Source organism: Corticium candelabrum, chromosome 14 (assembly GCF_963422355.1).
Source record: "Corticium candelabrum chromosome 14, ooCorCand1.1, whole genome shotgun sequence".
NCBI lineage: Eukaryota > Metazoa > Porifera > Homoscleromorpha > Homosclerophorida > Plakinidae > Corticium > Corticium candelabrum.
Genome location: NC_085098.1, coordinates 374,760 through 396,862, shown reverse-complemented (window position 1 = coordinate 396,862; position 22,103 = coordinate 374,760). Strand labels below are relative to the sequence as shown.

At 43.0% G+C, this 22,103-nt stretch overlaps 1 protein-coding gene and 1 pseudogene across 2 annotated transcripts; both read right to left on the bottom strand.

The window, feature by feature from the left end:
• Window positions 1–8,453: 8,453 nt before the first annotated feature.
• Window positions 8,454–10,165, bottom strand: LOC134189864 (uncharacterized; annotated as a pseudogene).
• A 1,718-nt stretch (window positions 10,166–11,883) lies between these two features.
• On the bottom strand, window positions 11,884–19,935 carry LOC134189980 (nucleoporin p58/p45-like). 2 transcript variants are annotated; one of them, XM_062658381.1, is made up of 10 exons: window positions 19,723–19,935; window positions 19,262–19,329; window positions 17,142–19,100; window positions 16,162–16,326; window positions 15,624–16,097; window positions 13,021–13,045; window positions 12,695–12,760; window positions 12,538–12,637; window positions 12,403–12,477; window positions 11,884–12,351 (listed from the first exon to the last, which is right to left on the bottom strand). In XM_062658381.1, exons 4-10 carry the CDS (start codon window positions 16,319–16,321, stop codon window positions 12,247–12,249), a joined length of 1,005 nt encoding a protein of 334 aa, XP_062514365.1. In that variant the 5' UTR covers window positions 16,322–16,326; window positions 17,142–19,100; window positions 19,262–19,329; window positions 19,723–19,935; the 3' UTR covers window positions 11,884–12,246. The 2 variants fall into 2 exon arrangements, with proteins under 2 accessions (XP_062514365.1, XP_062514366.1); XM_062658382.1 differs by lacking the exon at window positions 19,262–19,329.
• Between the last annotated feature and the right edge of the window lie 2,168 nt (window positions 19,936–22,103).

Here is a 22,103-nt window from a genome sequence, read left to right as displayed (position 1 = left end):
ACTGATATACTCACCAATACCCCAACACTCTTCAGGCGTTGCATTTGGTCAGGTAGTAGTGCTCTGAAGAAAGCATCAGCACGTACTAGATGCTGCCCAGGCTTGTAGTAAGAGAAAATGAGTGATGTGGATGAGAAGCTTGTGACCAGTAAACATTTGCACATTTCATCCTAACACATATTGGCAAAATTGAGTTATAGAAAACGCTATTCCCAGCATCTCTCTCTCTCTCTCTCTCGCTAACTGGGAATATCGTGTCTCACTCTCCATCAATGATTGGCTTGCCCCAGCAACTGGGAGCCAGTGACCATGCCTCATGCTGCTACAACATGGCTCCAAGGCCTTTCAGGGAGGGATCGCTGCTGATAGATGTGAGAACTAAGGCTGCTGACTGGAAATAAGCTAGCTTCTGCATGGATGCTCCCATAGCCCCATTTGCCTCATTGAATGCATCCTCTAATGCCTGTCACAAACAAACGGGTCAGGTCCTTCTTGGCCAATTCACATAGTGATTTAGTAACCTGTGAGAGGGTTGGAATGAATTTCCCGAGGCATATAGCCATCCCTAAGAACCTTGGCATGTCAGTAACTGATTGAGGACAGGGCACATCTTGTATGACACGCATCTGTCGGCATCTAGACATACTCCTTAGTCAGTCAACCAATGCCCCAGATATTTCACATAAGTTGGACGCATCTGGCATTTGTTCCACTTGATCTGCAAGTTAGCTGCATTCAACTGTTGCATTCAACTGTAGCAGCACCAATTTCATCCTGGCATCATGCTCCACCCGATCCTTACTAAATACCAGAATGTCATCTACATAAACAAGGACACCCTCCAGTCCTCTCAGGATGTCCTCCACCACACACTGGAAGATTTGGAAGCACAGGCTAGTCCAAATGGCAGTCTCTTGAAGCGGTATGCTAGTGAGAGTCACAGATGGAACGTATCATGCCTAGGAATAGAAAACATGTAAAGCACAATACATTCCAGACATGGCAGTAACACTTCCTCCAGTAACTGAGGTCAAAGCAGCAATGAGAACAGGCCAAAGTGTGTAATAAATGTAGTATATTTTCTGGATTCTGCTGATAGAGGAATTTGATGGAATCTGGACTCTGCATCTCTAAGACTGAAAACGTTCTGGCTAAATCTAATTTTGCTGTAATTTCTTTCAATGGAGATGGCATGTACGTTTCCCGTTGTCATGAGCAGGACAACGAGTAGCGGGCAAGGTAGGCTACATGAGGAGACACGAGTGGTGAACACCGGACAAGAGTGCACAGAGACAAAGATTCTATAACATCCGTACGCAAACTCTCACTTTCACCGACTGACAGATATCCTAGCTAAATGACTAGCTCAGTCAACTGGTACTCAAACGCCGATTCAGTCATACTGTCGCAAAAATGCAAATTATATACAAGGCCACATATATGGCAACACAACGCAGAACTACCGTATATAGTGAAGCCACTCAATTAACTATATACACACATGCACATGTGAATTGTATAGGTGAGAACGCTACACCTGTATGGTTTACTCTCTGATAGTCAACGCACAACCTCAATGTTCCATTTGACTTCCGGACTGGTACCAAGGGTGACACCCATTGAGTAGCTTCTTGAATACATTCATTAACAATGTCTGCTTCCTTGAGGCATTGCAGATCTGTTTCTATGGCCGCACAAAGGCTGAAAGCATGGCACCGCGCTGGAAGAGATGCTTGCGTTGTTTGAGAATCTACCATAATGTCAATGGGTTGAATCTTGATCACATTGACATCCTGCTTATCAAGCAGCAGCAGCTGCAGGATGACACTGTGCCCCAAAAGAACTGTTTTCCCAAGAGAACCGTTTGTCCAGGAGGTACCACAAAACAGGTGCACCAACAAGATCTATCTCCTGCATCGATTGTGACATCTGCTATGCCCAGGGTTTCCACAGCATTACCATCATATGCTTTCAACACAGTAGGACTGGGTCATTGGTTCAAATTATACCTCCAGGTTTTTCATTATATTGTCTATTTTCTGGAGATAGAGACGACTTCCTGGAGTCAGTTGAAATATAAACAAGTGCTGAGCACGTAACAGTCACGGTCGACGTGTAACATGCAGTTGTGCCAAAAGGGGTAATTTCTTGTACTAACTGTAACCCGATGATTCGTGGCCGCTCTTGCAACTGGAAGGTCTCCTCATCTTAACCAAGTAGTGGAAATTGGCAATCTCAGTCTACCTGTTCTCCTTCAAATGATGGCGCTACATCAAAGAACATGTCAAATTCCATTGGAGAGGTGTCAGCGACACGATCAACATCTAGAGCAAAACCAGTTCTTTCCGAAACTCCAATTCTTATGGAATTAGCAGTAAACAGGCACAGCAGAAGTGATGCTTCCACTTTCCTATGCCACTGTAGCTTCTGTCACTACTCGTCATCATCAATTATCCAAGGATTGTGAGAGCCTTGGACGCCCTGCAATTTTTCTAGATGATAATTCCTTGAATAATATTCAAGAATCCTATTCAAACATAAGTGATAACGCTTTGAGTTGCTAGTGTTCGAAGAGATTTCTGCTCCTTCGTTTAAATGGGAAATTTGGATGGGGTCCAGTCTGTTGATGTCATATCTCATATCTAGGATATACGAAAATGTGGTCTTTTGAAGGAAAAATGTTATCCTAGTGCCTTCCGGAAAACCGGAAAAGAGTTTGTTTCAGAAATGTCCCACCTTTTGCAGGCATATGTAAATGCATCTGCACTAGAAGCCATAGCATTGGAAGCTTTGTAGTCTTCCAAGTTCTTATGTTACAAAAGCCACATTCAGAATCAAAAGCTAGAGATCGCGTGAATCATCTCCACAGGCGATTGCAACTATGGAAAATGGAAAGTTTGATGAATTGTTTCAAGAAGATAAAGTTTTGCAACAACGTCTAAAACATCCAGAAAAAATATCACAGATTTCCAAATTGAGCGAGTTTTCAGTCGCTTGATGGTCCAGGGCAAAGTGAATGCTGCCATACGATATCTATCAGACAATGTTGGAGGTAATGTGTTATGTACTGCTGGTTCTCACTTACGGTTTTGGTGTCATTATTAGAGGACCATGAACCTGCAGTAGTTTGATCAACGGACCAGGTAACTGCTCTCTATGCACGGTGTCCACCATCCTGCAGCAGACGTTGACCGGCTGTATGCTCCGTGCACCAAGGATGGTCAAGGTTACGACAGATTGAGTCAACGTATCAATCTTGTATTGTGGAACTGGACTGTTACCTTCGTAGTAGCTCTGATCTCTTCATGCAAATGGTACAGGAGCGTGATGCTAGAAGGTCCCCTCATTCAATCCGACGCGTGGCCCGTCAGTTTATTGCACAGCTGCAAGGGAGTCTCTCTAAGGACAACAAGTTGTAGCGCCGGCATGAAAGTGGGACCATCCTGTCTGGTGGTGTCTTCAAGCAAGCATCTGAGACAGATGCAAAACATTTACGCATGTGCAGCAGTTCTCTTCGTGTACAGTCCTGAAACAGAAAACCTACGCATGGTCAGTATCACCGTCTTACTGAGAAATCACCTGTGGACATGAAAGAGACCTACAGATGGCTGAAGTCATCAAATCTTTGCTGCAACTGAGGGACTGGTTGTTGCTGCTTAAGACCAAGCTCTTAGGACTCGGTATTATGAGCGCAAAATTCTGCATCGAGAAGTCAGTCCCACTTGCCGCTTGTGCAATGTAGGCCTGGAAACAGTTGACCACATTGTGACAGGCTGTGGTGCCTTGGCACCGATGGACTACACTGATTGACACAATCAGGTGGCCTCCATTATCCACTGGGACATCAGTTGTCATTTTGGGGTTCCAGTGAAGAGCAGATGGTACAAGCACCATTCTGATAGGTTTGGGGAGACGAACGACATCACTATGATGTGGGATACAGCCATCCCTACTGTTGTGAAGATCGGTGCCAATCGTCCTGACATCTGTTTCAGAAATAAGAAGACAAATGCTTGTCTTCTTATTGATATCAGCTGTCCTGCTGATGGCAACATCGCCAGGAAACAGGCTGAGAAGTTGACGAAATACAGTGACTTGCGGGTGAAGGTAAGCCGCATTTTACAGTGTGGGACACTGGTTGTTCCAGTGGTGTTGGGAGTGTTGAGCACAGTGCATGCAGATAGCATGGTAGCCGGACGTTACTCCAGGTCATTACAACCTGCAGCACTTACAGAAAACAGTGCTTCTTGGATCCAGTCAGATCCTACGTAAAGTCATGTCTTCTGTCTACAAAACCATGATGGTCTTAAGCACCTCTGAGGCAAGGTTTGCCTTTGATGCTTACAAGAGACCTTATGAACCAGACTGATCTGGTTGAGCACGACATAAAAGCCATGATGGCTTCAATCCCGGGTGGCGACAGCAATATAATGAAACGAGTCTATTGGTTTTCTCACTGTCTATTTGGTTGTCAGCAAGAGTGGGCGTGCTGTTCAGAGCTGGCGAAATCCTCGTAGCACAAACAATCAATGATCGATAAGCCAGTTACTAGCGCCATATGCATTACACGAAAACATGTACCTCTTGGGACGTACCTGTCGGGTTGGTGAGCTTCCAGTTGAGGGTAAAGACCCTACTTACCCTACCTACAGGTTGATGACGACATAATAATAGTGTCGTCCCGGTGGTCATTGATATCCACTAGGCATGCTGTTCTGAGTTCGCAGTCACAGTAATGCCTCTAATCTATATCAAATTGGCTAGCCATTGATCACCGTGTGGACTACACAGAAGCATGTACCCTGCTGGGCTCACCTGCTGAGTTGGTGGGCGCCCAGATGGGGTAAAGACCGCACCTGCTCATCATGGAGCACACCGACACAGTCACCACAGTGGCTTAATGGTTAGCGACAATGGCTACTGCTCCATGGTTATGGAGTTCAAACCACAGAGACCACAGTAAATTATGTTGTCTGTCTTTCTTTCTCATGTTTCTCCAGTTTTGCCAATGTGCAAAGTCTTTGACTGACCACCGGACATCATGTCCTGTCAATTTAAAATTTGCCGGACATTAAAAAAATCTGGTCAGACAACCAATCATGAAAAATACCGCTTATGACTTACAACCCTATACTATAATACGTGAACGCTTGAGAACGCCCACTTCCATCTGTCCACATGTCTGTCTGTAACGCGCCGATCGCCACGACGCCGGTCTTGGATTGTCGCAAAACGCGGTGGGCCGGTCGAGATCGCGAGTCTGAGATGAACGGTCGCGTCAGATTTCGCCTCGACTGCCTCCGACAGCCCAAAACAAGACTTTGGCGACCTGAAATAAGATGCGCAGAATTTATTTATTCAATTGACGGAGTATGCGGCTGGACGCACACCCACTATCGTACGCCGTTCTACTTCTCTCATCTACAGTGTGAGGATGCGCCGGGTGTAGTCGGAGCAAGCTGGCCGGCTCACCGGGCCGCTTGTGCGTGCGTGCTCTTGACGTTCAGCATTTCCGACAATCTACACAACAATACAACAGTGCATTTGCCTCTGATCGTCATGAAACGCAACGACCCGGTCGAGTTCAGCCGTCCAAGACAAACGGTCGAGTCGGATTTCGGCCAGAAACGAGACTTTGGTGCTCTGAAATGAGATGAGCCGGAGTTTGTTTGCTCAATCAATTAACCGAGTATGCGGATGTGACGGGCGCTCGCCAGCCACTGTACGCCATCCTCTAATTCCCAGAGTGCAAGATGAGTTTGTTTGCTCAATCAATTAACCGAGTATGCGAATATGACGGACGCTCGCCAGCCACTGTACGCCATCCTCTAATTCCCAGAGTGCAAGATGTGCCGGCTCATCGGGACGCTTTTGCGTGCGTGCGTCCGTGTGTCACAGGAGGAGCATCTTCTTTGCAAAGTGGCGTACAACGATAGATTGCCACCGCCCAGATTGCCACTGCCCATAGGGTGGGTAGTACTATAATACGCCAAACCACGCTTCCGTCCGTCCACATGTCTGTCTGTCTGTAATGCGCCGATTGGCACGACGCCAGTCTTGGATGTGCTCGCTGCAGTCGGAGTGAACCAGCTCACTGGGACGCTTCTGCGTGCGTGCGTGCGTCTGTCCTTGTGTCATGGAAGGTGCGTCTTCTTCGTGAAAGTGGCGTACAACGATAGATTGCCACCGCCCAGATTGCCACCGCCCAGATTGCCACCGCCCAGAGGGCGGGTAGTACTAGTTAATCACATATATGTATATATACACACTGTAACATACATTTTGCCGGGTCCAGTGGACAACTGGTTGAGAATAAAGACCTCGCAACACTTCCAAAAGTGTATACCAGTGACACGTGCGAGCGAGCGTGTGTACACTAAGCCCACCATGTCTTTTTCCCACATGTACACTAAGCCCACCTTTTTTTCCAACATCTGAGCCCACCACACTAAAAAGTATACAAGCACAACGAACAAAGTGGTTTGGGTGGAGACGTATGTTTCTCCATTCAGATCTAGTTGAGGACCACGATTACTGTAGTGGATTCATGACAATCTTGGGTTACCTCAGTGATTCAAGGTTGGTGTACACGTACACAGTGTCCATGTATTCCTGTGCATGTGTTGCCAAACCAAATCTCTTGGGATATACTGCACGAACAGGTCAACAAAAGCACTTGCCACTGCACCTACAGCTCAAGGATAGGTTTCATTGCTATGTCACTTTGATGTTGTAAATGCCTTTGATAAGTTTGACTAGTGGCCATGCTCATTGTTTGAGATAGCAGCAAAGAGAGAGACAGACTTCCATCGCTTCCTCTGACAGACTCCGCCCTGGCTACAGACCATCCGCCTATACTCCCACGTATATTCTGCATGCCCGTTCAGTCCTTCAACTGTCACCCCAGTCAGATTTGGAAACGTCATTTTCGTCTGCATATGCACCACACCTCTAGACATTGAAACTGCGTTCCAAGAACACTACGCTCCACTAGTGGCAGTCTACGTATAGTTCAGTGACTTCATGCTTTCCTGGTAACCTAATCGCCTTCAGGTTCTTATAAACGCTACAGAAAATGTTGCACACAAGTATCAATAACGTGGCTGTGTCCACTGCATTGCACACGTAGCCCTCGGAGCCCCAGTGTGTGTATGTGGAGTGCACATACAAGATTTGATATCTGACGCTATGCCACTAGACACAATACAGTATTTGTTTCTGTATTTGCTTGGCTGCAAACTCTGAAAACAGCATTTGTTGACATGGCAGTGAGATATCCGAGGATGTGGGTTGCTCATATCGGATTCGACACCTGATGCTACGCCACTAGACAAAATGTCTGGCGAAATCACGAATGGTGGAACAAATGCTTCGTTTGGTCGGTACATGCCCGATGTCCGGCCGTTATTTCACACACTGTTACGCTATGACTCGTTTCAGTCGTTGGGAAGTTTCTGTGGTCAGGCGAACGGTCCATTGACAGTGACATTCAACACTTTCCTAGTGGTCATTGATATCCACTAGGCATGCTGTGCCGAGTTCGCGGTCACCGTAATGCCTGCAATCTATATCAAATTGGCTAGATCACCATGTGGACTACACAGAAAATGCACCCTGCTGGGCTCACCTGCTAGGTTGGTGGGTGCCCAGATGGGGGCAAAGACCTCACTTGCCCATCATGAAGAGGCATAATGACACATCATAATAAGTCACCACCGTGGCTTCATGGTTAGCGACAGTGGCTACCACTCCATGGTTTGGGGGTTTAAAACAAGTGATGACAGTAAATTACGAAACTTGTCTGTCTGTCTTTCTCATGTTTCTCTAGTGTTGTCCATGACGTTCAGTGCTTTCCTGGTGGTCATTGATATCCATTAGGCATGCCATTCCAAGGTCATGGTCACCGTAATGACAGTAATCTATATCGAATTGCCTAGTCATTGATCGCCATGTGGACTACACAGAAACATGTACCCTGCTGGGATCACCTGCCGGTTGGCGGGCATCCAGATGGGGATAAAGACTCTACTCGCCCATCACGGAGGGGGCATAATGACACAATAATATATTTCACTTCGTAACCAATACGTACAGCCTCTCACACGAGAGAATACATACAATACACAGTCAAACACACACATACGCATACACATATAATACCCCAAAACGAACAGACAGCTAAGTATATAACAGAGAACGTAATTCCTTCAGCGAGATAGCAAAAATTAGTATGCACATCTGCAAAGGGCAACTTATCTCTATAGAATATCCACAATAGTCCTCTAACTAAATCGTTACTAAAGTCCAGTGACCGTTTCAAAGATAAAGCTTGTACTGTTCAAATCCTCACTGACGCATTGACCATCCAATTACTTAAGCACTTACAAAGTGAGTATCTCCATCGAAGACCAAGTCCCCGTTGAATCCCCTTCCTGAAAATGGCGTCAACTGTCTTAGCAGTTGAGGATTTCTCCAAGTTCCACAGCTGGCTACCAAAAGATAAAAATTAGGGAATAGTTGAAAATCTACGATGTTCTTCCAAGTGTTGTCGCTCAGACAACTACCTCCATTCTTGCAACAGCAGAGTTAACAGCAGCAAAAAAATTCTGTTTCCTGACATCCACTGCCACCTGATCACAACCCAGCATATCCAAAACAACACCCAGATGATTGATATTTTCATGACACAACAATGTAATTCAATTCAATGAACATTCTGTAAGATCACGTGATGACATACCGCTTCTTTAAATCCTAAGAAAATAAGCAAGAAATCATCAGTGTAAGCCAGACACCCCAAAAAACACGTTGCTGATCTTGGCACCAACACCAGATTTCTGAGCTCTCTCAATCTGCCCATAAACAAGATGTAGATATCTTCCACATCACTTTCAATTTTCTTCTTATGTGCAGAATTCTTACGAAGCTTCTTCCTCTCGTCGTTGAGCACGTCAACATTGGAAGCAGCATCAAAAATAAGGTCTTTCGCTCTAACAACTTCCTCCTCACTAAACCCTTCACAACCACCTCTTTGAGTACGTCAAAAGGTACATGACTCATTCTATTCTGAACAAAGCTAAGTAATCCACATCCAACCGCAGGACTAGCACTAATGTCGAGAAGACCCTGCACTCTGTGTCATTTACCTTGAGTATGACAATAAATGTCTCAGCCTTTGAAGAATGACTGGCTGTATATACATATATACACACACATCTATATGTAGACATGATGAAGTGGCTCTGCCAGCTTTGAAGAGATTGCTGTTTCAACAACTTGGGCAATGGGTGCTTTCCTTTTTCTGTAGACACAGCGCAGCAAAGTGGCCTGTATTTTGGCAATGTGAGCACTTGCGTCTGCTTCAAGATAGTGCTCTTTGCCTCGCATATGTAGGCGACCACAGTATTTGCATTTGGGGAGTTTGCCTTGGTTGCCTAAACTAGGTAGACTCACTTTGTTCATGGAAGTTGGGGACGGCGACTCCAAGGGTCCATACTCATACATTGAACTCTCAGCAATAGAGGTTTCCAGTGCCACCGCTTTCGCAACTGCATCTGCCAAGGTTAGTTTCGAGAACTTCATAAATTCTTTCCTAACATCATTACTCCTTAAAGCAGCAATCGGCTGATCTCGGAGTTGGCGGTTTACCACTGTGTCAACAATTAATAGATGCAAAATCACATAGTTCTACCTTAGTGCACAATCAGCCAACAAAGGAGGTGACAGATTCATGATCCTGTTGCTTCATTGGCCAAAACTTGTGTCTCTCAGCTGTTGTGTACAAATGGTCGAAAGGATGCGAGAATGGCATCTGTCAAGGCTGTATATTCATCCGCTGTCTCCAGTAGGCATTTCTACTACCAATCCCTTGACAACTGTCCGCAGGCTTAGTCTAGCCAAGTTTAGGAACAGACTCTTTTTCTCTGTAGCCTCTGTCACATTGCAGATCGACATGTGGTCATGTCGGGTTAGCGTTAGGGTTAGGGTTAGGGTTAGGACACATCGTCGAGCCAGAGCTCAAACTCTGAGGCAACGTTACGGCCGTAGTCTGAAATGAATTCTTTTGGGCTCGTCTCACTTTGGCAGCCATACCGACTACACCAATGTAGAATGGCTGAATAAATGATATGTAGATAGTGTACCGTCAACTGCGCATGCTTCCCATCCTCACAGTCCCTCACTACAATACTACAGTCACGTTACCGTGGTTATGCACTATATTGAGTGGCAACGATGAAAGTTGTTCTGCAGCTCACTGCAATAGCAGATGGGGGAAAGACACTTCGTTGAGTTTTTACCGTTTTCCTGCTGAGTTAGATTGCTGGCGTCAATGAATTGCGGCAGTCAATTAAAAGGAATGGTCTCCAAGTGAGCACAGTTGGCTCTGTTATTTTTATTTCTTGTCAGGAAAAAGTTGGATTACCCGATAATATAATATGTTCTATACTACTAACTAAATGTAAACATTGTTGGGGCGAGCCTCAGTGAGAACAGCCACAAAGTATACTGAATGTTAAAGGTTTTGCACAGAACAAACTCGAATTATATGTAGTTAAACACAAACTGATTCGTACACCTCCGCAACTCAAAACGCAAACCACTTAATTTGTGGTATACAGTGACGTGATTGCTCACGCTGTACATACTTTAGCAAAGTTATGTGTGAATTTGGCATCTTCAAATCAAGCTACGAGTATTTCATTCACAGCTGGACGTGGACGTGCGCTTGAACATTGCTAAGAACATGAACATATAGGTATAGCGCTAACGTACATTTCTTTGTAAAAGCGATGTGTTCTCACACATAGTTGCATTTTTGCCACAGTCATCAAGCTATCTCTAGGAGCTCAAGCCTGTTTGCACATTCTCTTATTAGATCCGTGAGAATGGTGTGCAGCAACCTGAAGACCCAAACAGCTATACACTTTCACTTGGATAGTGACATCACAAACCATCATGTCTGATTGGCTCAAAATCAACGTCATTTCTGGTCGCTTGTACCAACACACACATATCAACACAGTACAGCACACATAGGAAGGATCTTGCCAAAGCTTGCCCCAATCACATTAAAGCAAAAATAATTAATAGTGTCCTAATTTTACTATGTGTCGTTATGCCCCTCCATGATGGGCAAGTGGGGTCTTTACCCCCATCTGGATGCCCACCAACCCAGCAGGTGAGCCCAGAAGGGTACATGTTTTTGTGTAGTCCACATGGCGATCAACGACTAGCCATTTGATATATATTGCAGGCATTACAGTGACCGCGAACTCAAAACAGCATGCCTAGTGGATATCAATGACCACCAGGAAAGCACTGAACACCATCATCAATGGACCGTTCGCCAGACCACAGAAACTCCCCAATGACTGAAACAAGTCATAGTCTCATGAACATAAGAGAAACATGAGAAAGAAAGACAGACAAGTGTCATAATTTACTGTCGTCACTGAAGTGTCGTTATGCCCCTCCATGATGGGCAAGTGGGGTCTTTACCCCCATCTGGGCACCCACCAACCCGGCAGGTGAGCCCAGCAGGGTACATGTTTCTGTGTAGTCCATACGGCGATCAATGACTAGCCAATTCGATATAGATTGCAGGCATTACGATGACCGCAAACATCGGGACAGCACGCCTAGTGGATATCAATGACCACCAGGAAAGCACTGAACGTCATCGTCAACGGACCGTTCGCCAGACCACAGAAACTCCCCAACGACTGAAACGAGTCATAGTCTCATGGATAAAGCTAGAGAAACATGAGAAAGAAAGACAGACAAGTTTCATAATTTACTGTTGTCACTGAGGTTTGAACCCCCAAACCATGGAGTGGTAGCCATTGTCGCTAACCACATATATTATTATTATTATTTCTGGTATTTGTCATTATTATTACTATTCCTATCACACTTCAAACAAACTAGAATCACAAGCATCGGCATGAATGTGTGTGTGTGTGCGTGCACACACACACACACACACACACACACACACACACACACACACACACACACACACACACACACGCGCGCGTCTATTATATTTACAACTTCATTCACCAAGCTAAACTTGTGTACTCCAGCAAGGTACATACACAGTAACACCCATTCTGTTTCTGCCTATTCTACATCAATTGCACATTGCACAGGCACCAGTAACAGTAAGTTGAAGTGTGTTGACGGTCAGTTTTTGTCAATTGTAAACCAGTAATAAAGTTCAATTACCAGTTGTGCACAAAGCAATTAATTCATAAAACAGACACCATACTCTGCTGGCAATGTGTTTTCATGCTGCAATCCAGGTGGAGTATCCTTTGTTCTTTGAGCAATTTCAACATTCTTCAGTTCCTGTATGCACCAAAATAACTACAAATATCGGTAAAACATATTTATACAAACCTGCACAGAATGATTCTTTAACTCTAGAACAGCTTGACCATCTGCATGCACGGCATGTGCGATGAGAGACAACGCCTAATAAACAAACTACATCATGACTATAATTATTACAGGTCAGTATACCCAATTGTTTACTTGAGCTGTTGACTTCACATCATCTTGTACTTTGCTCAAAGGCCTTTCTGAAGCACTACTAATGTCTTCACAAATACCCTTCTGAGCTTTGATGAATTTCCTGTTTACATATCACTTAAACTGTGACTCGAAATGGCTACGTTAAAAACAATCTCACAACATATTGTCAGCTAGTCGATTCAACTCATCAGGCATGACCTGCTTCATCACTGCCTTGCTTTCTCTAGAGCCAATAAAGAGGATTTTCAATGTAGTACAAAAAATAAAACCAAATGTTCATAAAATTTACATGCCACACGGACAAATTTCAGACCATTTGTTTAATGCACACATGTCACTACAATTAATTAATACACTGGTTGGTAAATTCTAATAAACAATTCATTCATCTAAATATCATTCCAATAACAGCTACATTATCATTTCCTATCACTAATCAATTCTAAAACATCAAAATGTAAACAAAAGTACATCCAACCTAACCCATCTTTGTCTTTGTTAGGTTTCCCTAAACAAAAAATAAAACATACAATTTAGGTCAAACAGCAAGTTAACAATAAATGTAGGCAACTGTAAGAGCGTGTTCACACCAGGCCTAAATCATGATTAGTGTAACGCCATTCTAATGCCGTAGAGAGGATCATTACAACCACATTAGTGGCATTAGTGGTTGCACGTGACTTTGGCACTTGAGGTAGTACAAGAAGAGCATGGTGCCAACGTTTCTGATGTGGTGTTGTATGTTTATTAAATGTACAAACGCAGCAACAACATGACGACGTATACGAAAGTGCATGCAGATGTGTACGTGCCTCTGATAACTTCCTGCTGTCCCTGAAGGAGCTGCCAGAGAAAGCAAACAAAATGTTCCCCTCTTCAAAACCTAAAGCAATGGATTCGTCAAGACAATTCACACGCATTCTTGCCGGATATGACACATGAAAACTGTCGAGGCTAATTACGCTCACATGCCCAGGTGACTTACTAATCATAGTTAGCGGTGTGAACGCGCTTGCTCTAATGTTGGCCTAATCATAGTTGGCCTAATCATAGTTGGCCTAATCATCGTTAGTCCTAATGTTGGTGTGAACCCACTCTACGACACAACACTTGAGAATAATTGTATAAAATCATCTCTACTAACTAATTAAGCAATACCAGGAATTTCCAAAACAGCACCCAGCTGAGGGCGATCTTTTGGAAACGGTTCTCATTTAGAGCCCATGGGCAGCTAATGAGAATCAATATCGTGATGCACAATTCGATACTGCGGCCCGAAGTTGGTCAATATTCCGAGGCTGTATTAAATTCCATTCCAGATTAAGGTCAGTTGCGGCTTTAGGGAGTGGCTTAGGATACCTAACACCCTATAATGTACCAGATGCCATATTGTTGTAACAATCACTTTCGGTGTCTCATTACTGCTGTTGGAATACCTTGCCAGTAAACTACGCAGAACAAAGCCGACGGTGCTATAGAAAACGACAGAGAGTGATGGTGGCGGTACCTAGTGTGTCGATTACATTCTCAAACTGTTTCTAGTTACAATTTAGGACAACATACCCAATCTAAGTACAGTATGTATGCAATTAGAAGGATACGTGATTGACAAAACTCCACCTTCTATCTCATTATTTTACCGAAGCATCGTATATCTCTGCTTATCTCTTGTGCAATGCATCCTACAAAAGAGAGGCGTCCGTGATTGAATAAAAGCAGACATAGAGCTTTCCAATGGTACCCGTATGACCCCAGTCAGTTCTAAGGTTAAGCCAACTGACTTTAATTCTGGAATGGACTTTAGCTACTAGACTACAGTATACATACCGGGATGGCAACTAGTAAGTGATCTTACATTGTGGAACAGAAATTGGGCCTTGTCAGAAGGCTAAAAGAAGAATTTGAAAGCAATGTCAGTCTTGTCTCATGTGAGCTGGGTATTGACGGGAGTTATAGGCTACGTGAATGGAAAGATAATTAAAGAAGGAACCTCTAAAGAAACAACTGACAATAACCGTAGGCCAGTTGGGTCTGGTTGCACTCCTAAGTTTATAAAAACTAAGTATGCAGGACATTGCAAGATGGGCCTCACACTTCCCTACTCTGTGGTACTCAAGTCAATTCTGCAAATTTCTGGTGTTTCCTACAAATTGCCTGGGCGTTTATTGAGAACGGATTTTCTTCCATAAAAAATCCCAATTTCCATATTGCTGCCCTGGGTGTAGGCTTGAGTGTCCAGAATGTCATCTCCCCCACGGCGGAGAAAGACTGGCTGGAGACATTCGCCACTCAAACAAACCGCTGACTCTCTATCCTCCAATCAGAGTGCCGTTCAATGTTTCTGCATCCTCAACAGGAATGCACGTCGCTATTGGCTCTTTGTGAATGTAATTTCGCACTGACGCAAGTACGTGTAGTCTCGACACGTGCCATCCAAGCCTACAAACAACAGGTCGACTCTTTCCAGCTCTTCTCGTTGTCTGTCTCTCGTTCTAGAGCGCTAGACTCAAGTTTACCACAGAGGCCAACCAAAGGTCGACCACAATGTATGCAAATCATAGCTCTGCACGTCGCCCTGCGTTGAGTGCAAATACCACGCTTTGTAGACGGTCTACTCGTTCAATGCATGCAACGTACGACACCCTAAGCAACTAGAAGTTGTTTTGCATGCGAAAAGGAAGACAAACGAGAGGACGACATGCAGGTGTAGCTCACACACTACCAAAATGTGATATCAGATGGTAAAAGCAATTGACTCCTCAGTTACAAAGCATTAGTTGAGCCAATAGCGACGAGCATTGCTATCAGCAGTTATCACGAATACACCTGCATGCACAAACACTAACCGAACATGTAAAATCCTGATTGGAGGATAGAGAGGCTGCAGTTTCCTTTGAGTGGCAAATGTCTCCAGCAGGTCTTTCTCCACCGGGGGGGGGGGGGGGGGAAGGGGGAGGAGATGACCGGCTGAACTCTTGAGCCTACCCTGGGTGCTGTTTTGAAAATTCCCGGTTTGTGGATAACCAACCTTAATTACATAACATCAAGCATGCAACAGCATGCATTGTCATAAAAACAAAAATTACCAGAAAAGCTCTGTGTAGGATCAACTCCTCCTAACCCTCTCGCTGTCATAGTAGTGAGAGAACCTCTGCCGCCGCCAGTTGTTGCATATGAGCTCACTAACAAACTAGATCCACCTGACATTGTTGTACTAATTCCAGCACCAAGCTGAAGTCCACCACCAAGTTCCAGTCCTCCACCACTTTTCACACTCAGTCCTGAAGTTCTAGAAGAATTAGATACCGTTTGCCCAAGTCCAGTACCTAATTCGAGTCCACTACTTGATACAGAACTTCCCAAAGTCAACCCTGTCCCAAGTTTCAGTCCACCACTGCGTATTGCAGAACTATCCTGGCTGCTACCCAAACCAACATTTAATGAAGTCGTTCCTATGCCACTTCCCAGTGTTAGATTGCCTCTACCCAACGAGCTGCCTAGATTGCCTGTAGGTCCCGTAGCAGTTGCACCGGTACCAGTACCAGCAATATTAATCGTTCCTAAAGAAGCAGACGTGATTTAAGTAGGTTAAACTGACAAGGTTTGCCGTCTCTGTCAGCTTACCTCCTCCTCCACTCTGCTGTAGACCACGTGACGTTTGTAATCCTGTGCTACCTAGGCTGGGGCCACCTGTTCCTAGTTGTAACTGTAGACCACTGGCGAGAGTAGTAGAACTGTTGCCAATACCACCGCCACCAAGTTTGAATCCTCCTTGATTGTTCATCGAAGCTAGATCACGTGACTTTCAAACTTTGCGCCAACATGTGCGTGGTGCGCGCGCGTGTGTACGTTACGGTAGTTTGTTGCGTTTGTTTTACGTGTGTGCGTGGGTGCTTAAGCAGGGTTGGGGTAAGTAACCAAGCACTGCTACTATTTTCAATGTAATCATGATTCAACAGTGGCGTAGCCACTTACATTTTTGCGGGTTTAAATTGTATTAATACCATTAATTATAATTTGGTGCTTATATTTAAGCTATGTTTATGTTTAAGAAAGTTAATTATATTAATTTAGTTAATTAGGGGGCAAAAGCGGCAAATCTTTTTCAACATTACCAATGGCTACAGAACTTTCTTCAACAATTTTAGAAGTTGAGGATACTGAGGAAGCTTGTTTTGATGTTGGAATAGCAATATCCATGCATTCATACTTATAGACATTTTAATGTTTTATTTTATGCATATATACAGTACATGTGTGTGTGTGTGTGTGTGTGTGTGTGTGTGTGTGTGTGTGTGTGTGTGTGTGTGTGTGTGTGTGTGTGTGTGTGTGTGTGTGTGTGTGTGTGTGTGTGTGTGTGTGTGTGTGTGTGTGACACCACTCAGGGATTAGTGTAAATAGTGTTTGTGTGCTTGTGTCTTATATAGATAGAAATTAAAACGTATTGCTCTCTTGATCGTGGATGACATGCTGGTGGTGCGCATGCAACGGTGCTTGGCTAGATGCATGGTCCCATGGAACCTTCGCTTGGCTTCTTGTAGAACGATAAATTCGTTTGTTTTGCGATTCTTTTGTAAAAAGTAACAAACGCGAACAACTATTACCTGATCTTTAGTCTGCGCTTCTCGGTTTGACGACATTTTGACCGTAAAATGGAGGTTTACGACATCTCGGCTTTTCTGTCATAATGCGCGGGATTGTACGTCACCCATTGTTGATGTGCCAAAGGACAGCTGATTGGCTCAACAAATTCCCGAGAGTGATTCACGCTGACAAACTAGTATTACGTCACCTACGTTTTGCGTTCCAAAACGATTGCTGATTGGCTCGACAAACTCCCCGAGCGTGACACACGCTTACAAACAAACATAGTTACAAACATAGGTACAAACATACCGACAGACAGACCGGAAGTCAATTCAGCCCGTTTAGAGTAAGCTTCTCACGAAGCAGTCCACCACTTATTGTGGTGTCCTTCTTTTACGCTCGTAGCTAAATAGTAATACAGTGCTTCTTGGATCCAGTCGAATCCTGCGTAAAGTCATGTCTTCTGTCTAGACAGCCATGATGGTCTAAGCACCTCTGAGGCAGGGTTTGCTTTCGGTGCTTACCAGTGACCTTATGAATCAGACTGATCTGCTTGAGGACAACATAATAATAATCGAATATAATCAAATATATCATTCACCATTCATTCATTCAATAATAACAATAACAATAATAATAATAATATTTTGATTCATACCGCTACAGGTACAGTGCCTAGGCAAGACAAGATAAATAAGTGTAACAAGTAAAAATAGGTAGCCATGCATAGAAGAGTAAACATAAAAGAATACATAGAAGAATAATCAGACATAAATTAAGGTTTAATCTAGCTCTTGAAGTCCATGTAGGACAACACCATGACTCTTTTCCTTGTCTCATTGTTCACTGATTGCTACAGATTACCTTGAGTATTCAGAATGAACCCACTCTCTAAGTCATTATGAACTGATCTTCATAAGAAGGAGAGCTGGCTGGCAAGCAATAGATGTGAAGCTTCCCTGATAGGTTTGCCAAGAGTTTCCCCGCAATTCCCCATTCCTTGCACAGCATGGGATTGGTTAAGAAGTTCTTTAATTAAGTGTTGTGGCAACACAAGCCAGAAATGGATGTATGACTTGAGATGTTGTTTTCCAGCCAAACCGTGACAACATTAGTAAGGAGAAACAAGACTCTATTGGTGAACCAAGACAAAAGAAACAGAGACTAGAGTCCAAACAGGTTCACAAAGACACTGCACATGTTTCTGAGGACACAGATTCCTTCAAAAAGACGAAAGCAGCCTGCAACGCCCACATGGTACAAGACAAGGTACAAAACAAGCCTTTCTTAATTAAACTCAAATTCTAATTTCTATTGCATGTACGGTCCAACCATACATGCATCAAATAAGCAGGATACCATTTGTCAATCTCACAATAAAATTACTACCAGTACATACATAAATGCACAATTTGACCCAAAGACTGCAAAACAGTTATGACAAGTTACAAACTAGAACTAACTGTTCAATGTTTATAAACATAACTTACAGAGAGTTACGACAACCAATTTAACAGACAAGTTTGCCAAAGATTTCCAATGTGATACATCCATACGTATACATTTGCTTTAACGTGTGAAGTACATACAAATCATTATACATCTATTTTAGTGCTCTAAAAAGGAGAGAAACTGCAGCCACTGCCTATTATATACACGTAAGCAATTTTGGCACAAACAGAAAAGAATGCCAATCTCAAGGAACAAAGTACAACAATAGATATACAATGAACACTGCCACTCAGCCAATGATATATATCATGACAAACATACATCATGAGAATTCTAAAGGCAATTCAGACTGTACAAAAAAATTAAGCTGCCAATGAAAGCCATTCTAACAGCATTTAAGTTCCATGTAACATTTAAGTATTACGTATGCCGTTACCCCTGACTTTGGCCAAGTCTCTAAGATTTCCTGCCTTTAGAAGAACCAGTTGGCACCTGTCTGATAGGCCTTCTGTTAGACTTCTCCCCTGTACAAATACTCTATTTCAACTTCCTTACACCATCAGACACACACACACACACACACACACACACACACACACACACACACACACACACACACACACACACACACACACACACAGTATACTAATTATGTAACTCAGTTACTGTCATTCATGTCACCAACCATATAACAACCAATGCCTAGTTTGAAATATAATGCCAGTTGCCAAAATGCATATCCAATGTATACACCTATAAGTGTCACAACACAATGACTGATACAATCAACTTAACTAAGAGTAATTAACTTAACTCAAATTAATTAACATAATTTGATTTAAACCAATGTTAGCTCTAAATATAGATTACCTCAATAATAGCTAGCTGTGTGACAACCAGCAGTGTTATCAATATGTCGTCATCATCACCATCATATTCTATGCATTAGTAATTAGTATGTTGTTTACATTAAATGATCCGATTAGTAATGATTATTAGAGTACATTATTTTGTGTACGTGTTTATCCAACTAAATAATGCTTAGTAAATATTGTGTACACACACATATCATATGCTGTTATTTTAATTGTATGAAAAATGAAAATTTTCTTAACTGCGAAGAATAGTAATTATAAATGACTTTACCTGTCGTCTAATTTATTGAAGTTGATTTGTGCCGAGAAAACCACGTTCAGCAGACGACAAAAACTGAGGCCCCCTTTCAATAAACGGCGCAGGTTACTGCTCGAAAGGTGCGCAAAAAGACAGCACTTCGTTTATGTCAAAACCGTGGTTGCAAGATGTCCATTGACTGCCGAGCCTCGCACTACCAGACCACTGCAAACCGCGAGGAAGTGCATACGGCCGTTATACGGGAACAGCTAAAGCCACACCCAACGGGGCCCAAAAAAATTCGCATGCCAACCACACGTGTGAAACCACATGGACGTATACACACGTGACAGCTAGCGCACGTGGTGTAAGCAACCTAGCGCGGAGGAGGACTGGGCACGAGTCTATGTGTGTGCTGTGTGTGTGTGTGTGCATACGTTCGCCAAATTCACTAGCTAGCACACATTGTTTGCAATGTCATCATGCTTGGGAAACGGTCATTCCCAATTGAATCTAGCTTTGTCCAAACAGTGAACCCTTCTTTTGCTAGAGTATCAAAGTCTTTCTTTAATGTTTCAATTTTATCACGACTGATCGAGCAGAGGTTTTTGCAGTGCATTTTGTAACCTCAGTAGTTTCTGTAGCATATTAATGTGATGTTCTACACAAGAATCTAGTTAAAAATTGAATCCATAATGCCTTATTATTGACTCCTTTTCCACGCAGCTGCACAGATTCTTGCATTTTTTCAAACATTTCTACAACTCATTGTAGATACAACTATGCATGGTCTTGCATTGCTGTAGATAAAGAGAAAGGAGGAAACATATTTCTGTTATATTACCAACCAGTAATATAGAGACGCGTCCACTGACCTGGCACCAATCTTATGTCTTATATAGTCATAACTGCACTAATAATTCGTTCAGTTATAGCATTGGTTAGCTGTCAACCCTAGGCCTATTGAAGTATATACACAATAAAAAAATGTGGTATATTTCAAAGAACTCTGTTTGCTTCACAATATAGTTTAAAGCATAAAGCCATGCATATCAAACTACTGTTGACACATACACATAAGCAGTAAGAAACACAGAATAGAACACCAATTAACCTTTTCAAAAATTAGTCACTAAAACAAGATTTGAGTCTTCCACTGATCCATGATCATTAAAATTATTTACACAAAATGCTGATAAAGAACTACAGCGAAGGACAATGTCAATATGTCGCGTATGTTTACTATATTCCAGGACAAGAAAATGCCAGTATCTTTGGATCCGTTGAACTGGTTCTGTTAGGCACTCCTTTGCAAGAGGCTCAAAAGCATGTGTGTAATCGTAATGACTCATGACTGGCACCTGGAACTCAACAATCTGATTCAACACTCTGAAAAAGACAACTCGCCAGTAAAACCCAGACCCAGTCCAATTCTTCGCAAAAGTCTTGATTCTGGTATTGTCTCTGTCTCTCTGTCTGTCGCTCTCTCTGTCTCCCTCTTCCTCCCTCAACGATCCATTACTATAACTATTACAGAAGAGGCAAGTAGCACAACATGCTACCTACCACACTAGATAATTATGGAGAGTCAAAGCTACCGTGGCCCACTATGGTTTTCACCTTGTTCTTTAGAAGAACAGAGCATCTCACTCAAAGGTGGTTCTGATGTCTCTAAATTAATAGGTCATTATCTAGTGTAATTTTGCATACTTCCATAGCACTGTGTTGTAAGCTAAGCCTTTCTATTATTATTGCTTTTGTGTCACACACAGGAATACCTGGTGTAAATACCTAATACTAAGAGTAATCCCAAGTAATAAACTGTGATAACCCCCAACCAACATACAATCAATCACTCTGTAACTAGAACTGCATAGTCTCTATCATCCTCAGAAATAGAGCTACTCGTGTATTGTCCACAGAGAGTCTCTGTAACACTTCCTTGAACTGAAAAAAATTAAAATTTGGCAGAAAGCTGCAAAGAACCAACAACATGTGCTTAACGATAACTCCAACAATGATAACATAAAAAAAGTTCCTCTTCCTCGCCATATCGAACCAAAAGGAACAAACCCGTGCAAACAACATATGACAGCAGTAATAATATGCATATTTTTCCAACACCACAGATTTTCTGACCGCATTGTTCCAACCAGCTCTTATCGGACTTAGATCAGACTTATTCCAAATCCAAAGTTAATTAATAGAATCCATGATGTGATGAATGAGCTTTAATCAAACAACAAATAACACTTGGACTGTCTCCTTTGAGACATAAAAGAAAGAGTTAGTAGGTTGCAGTTCTGCATCAACTGAAGACGATTGACGTAAATAACATAACCCAGATGACAAAATCCAGTCAACCTCCAAAGAACAAATCTAGTAGCTAGAACAGGAAGATGAGACATTCATCA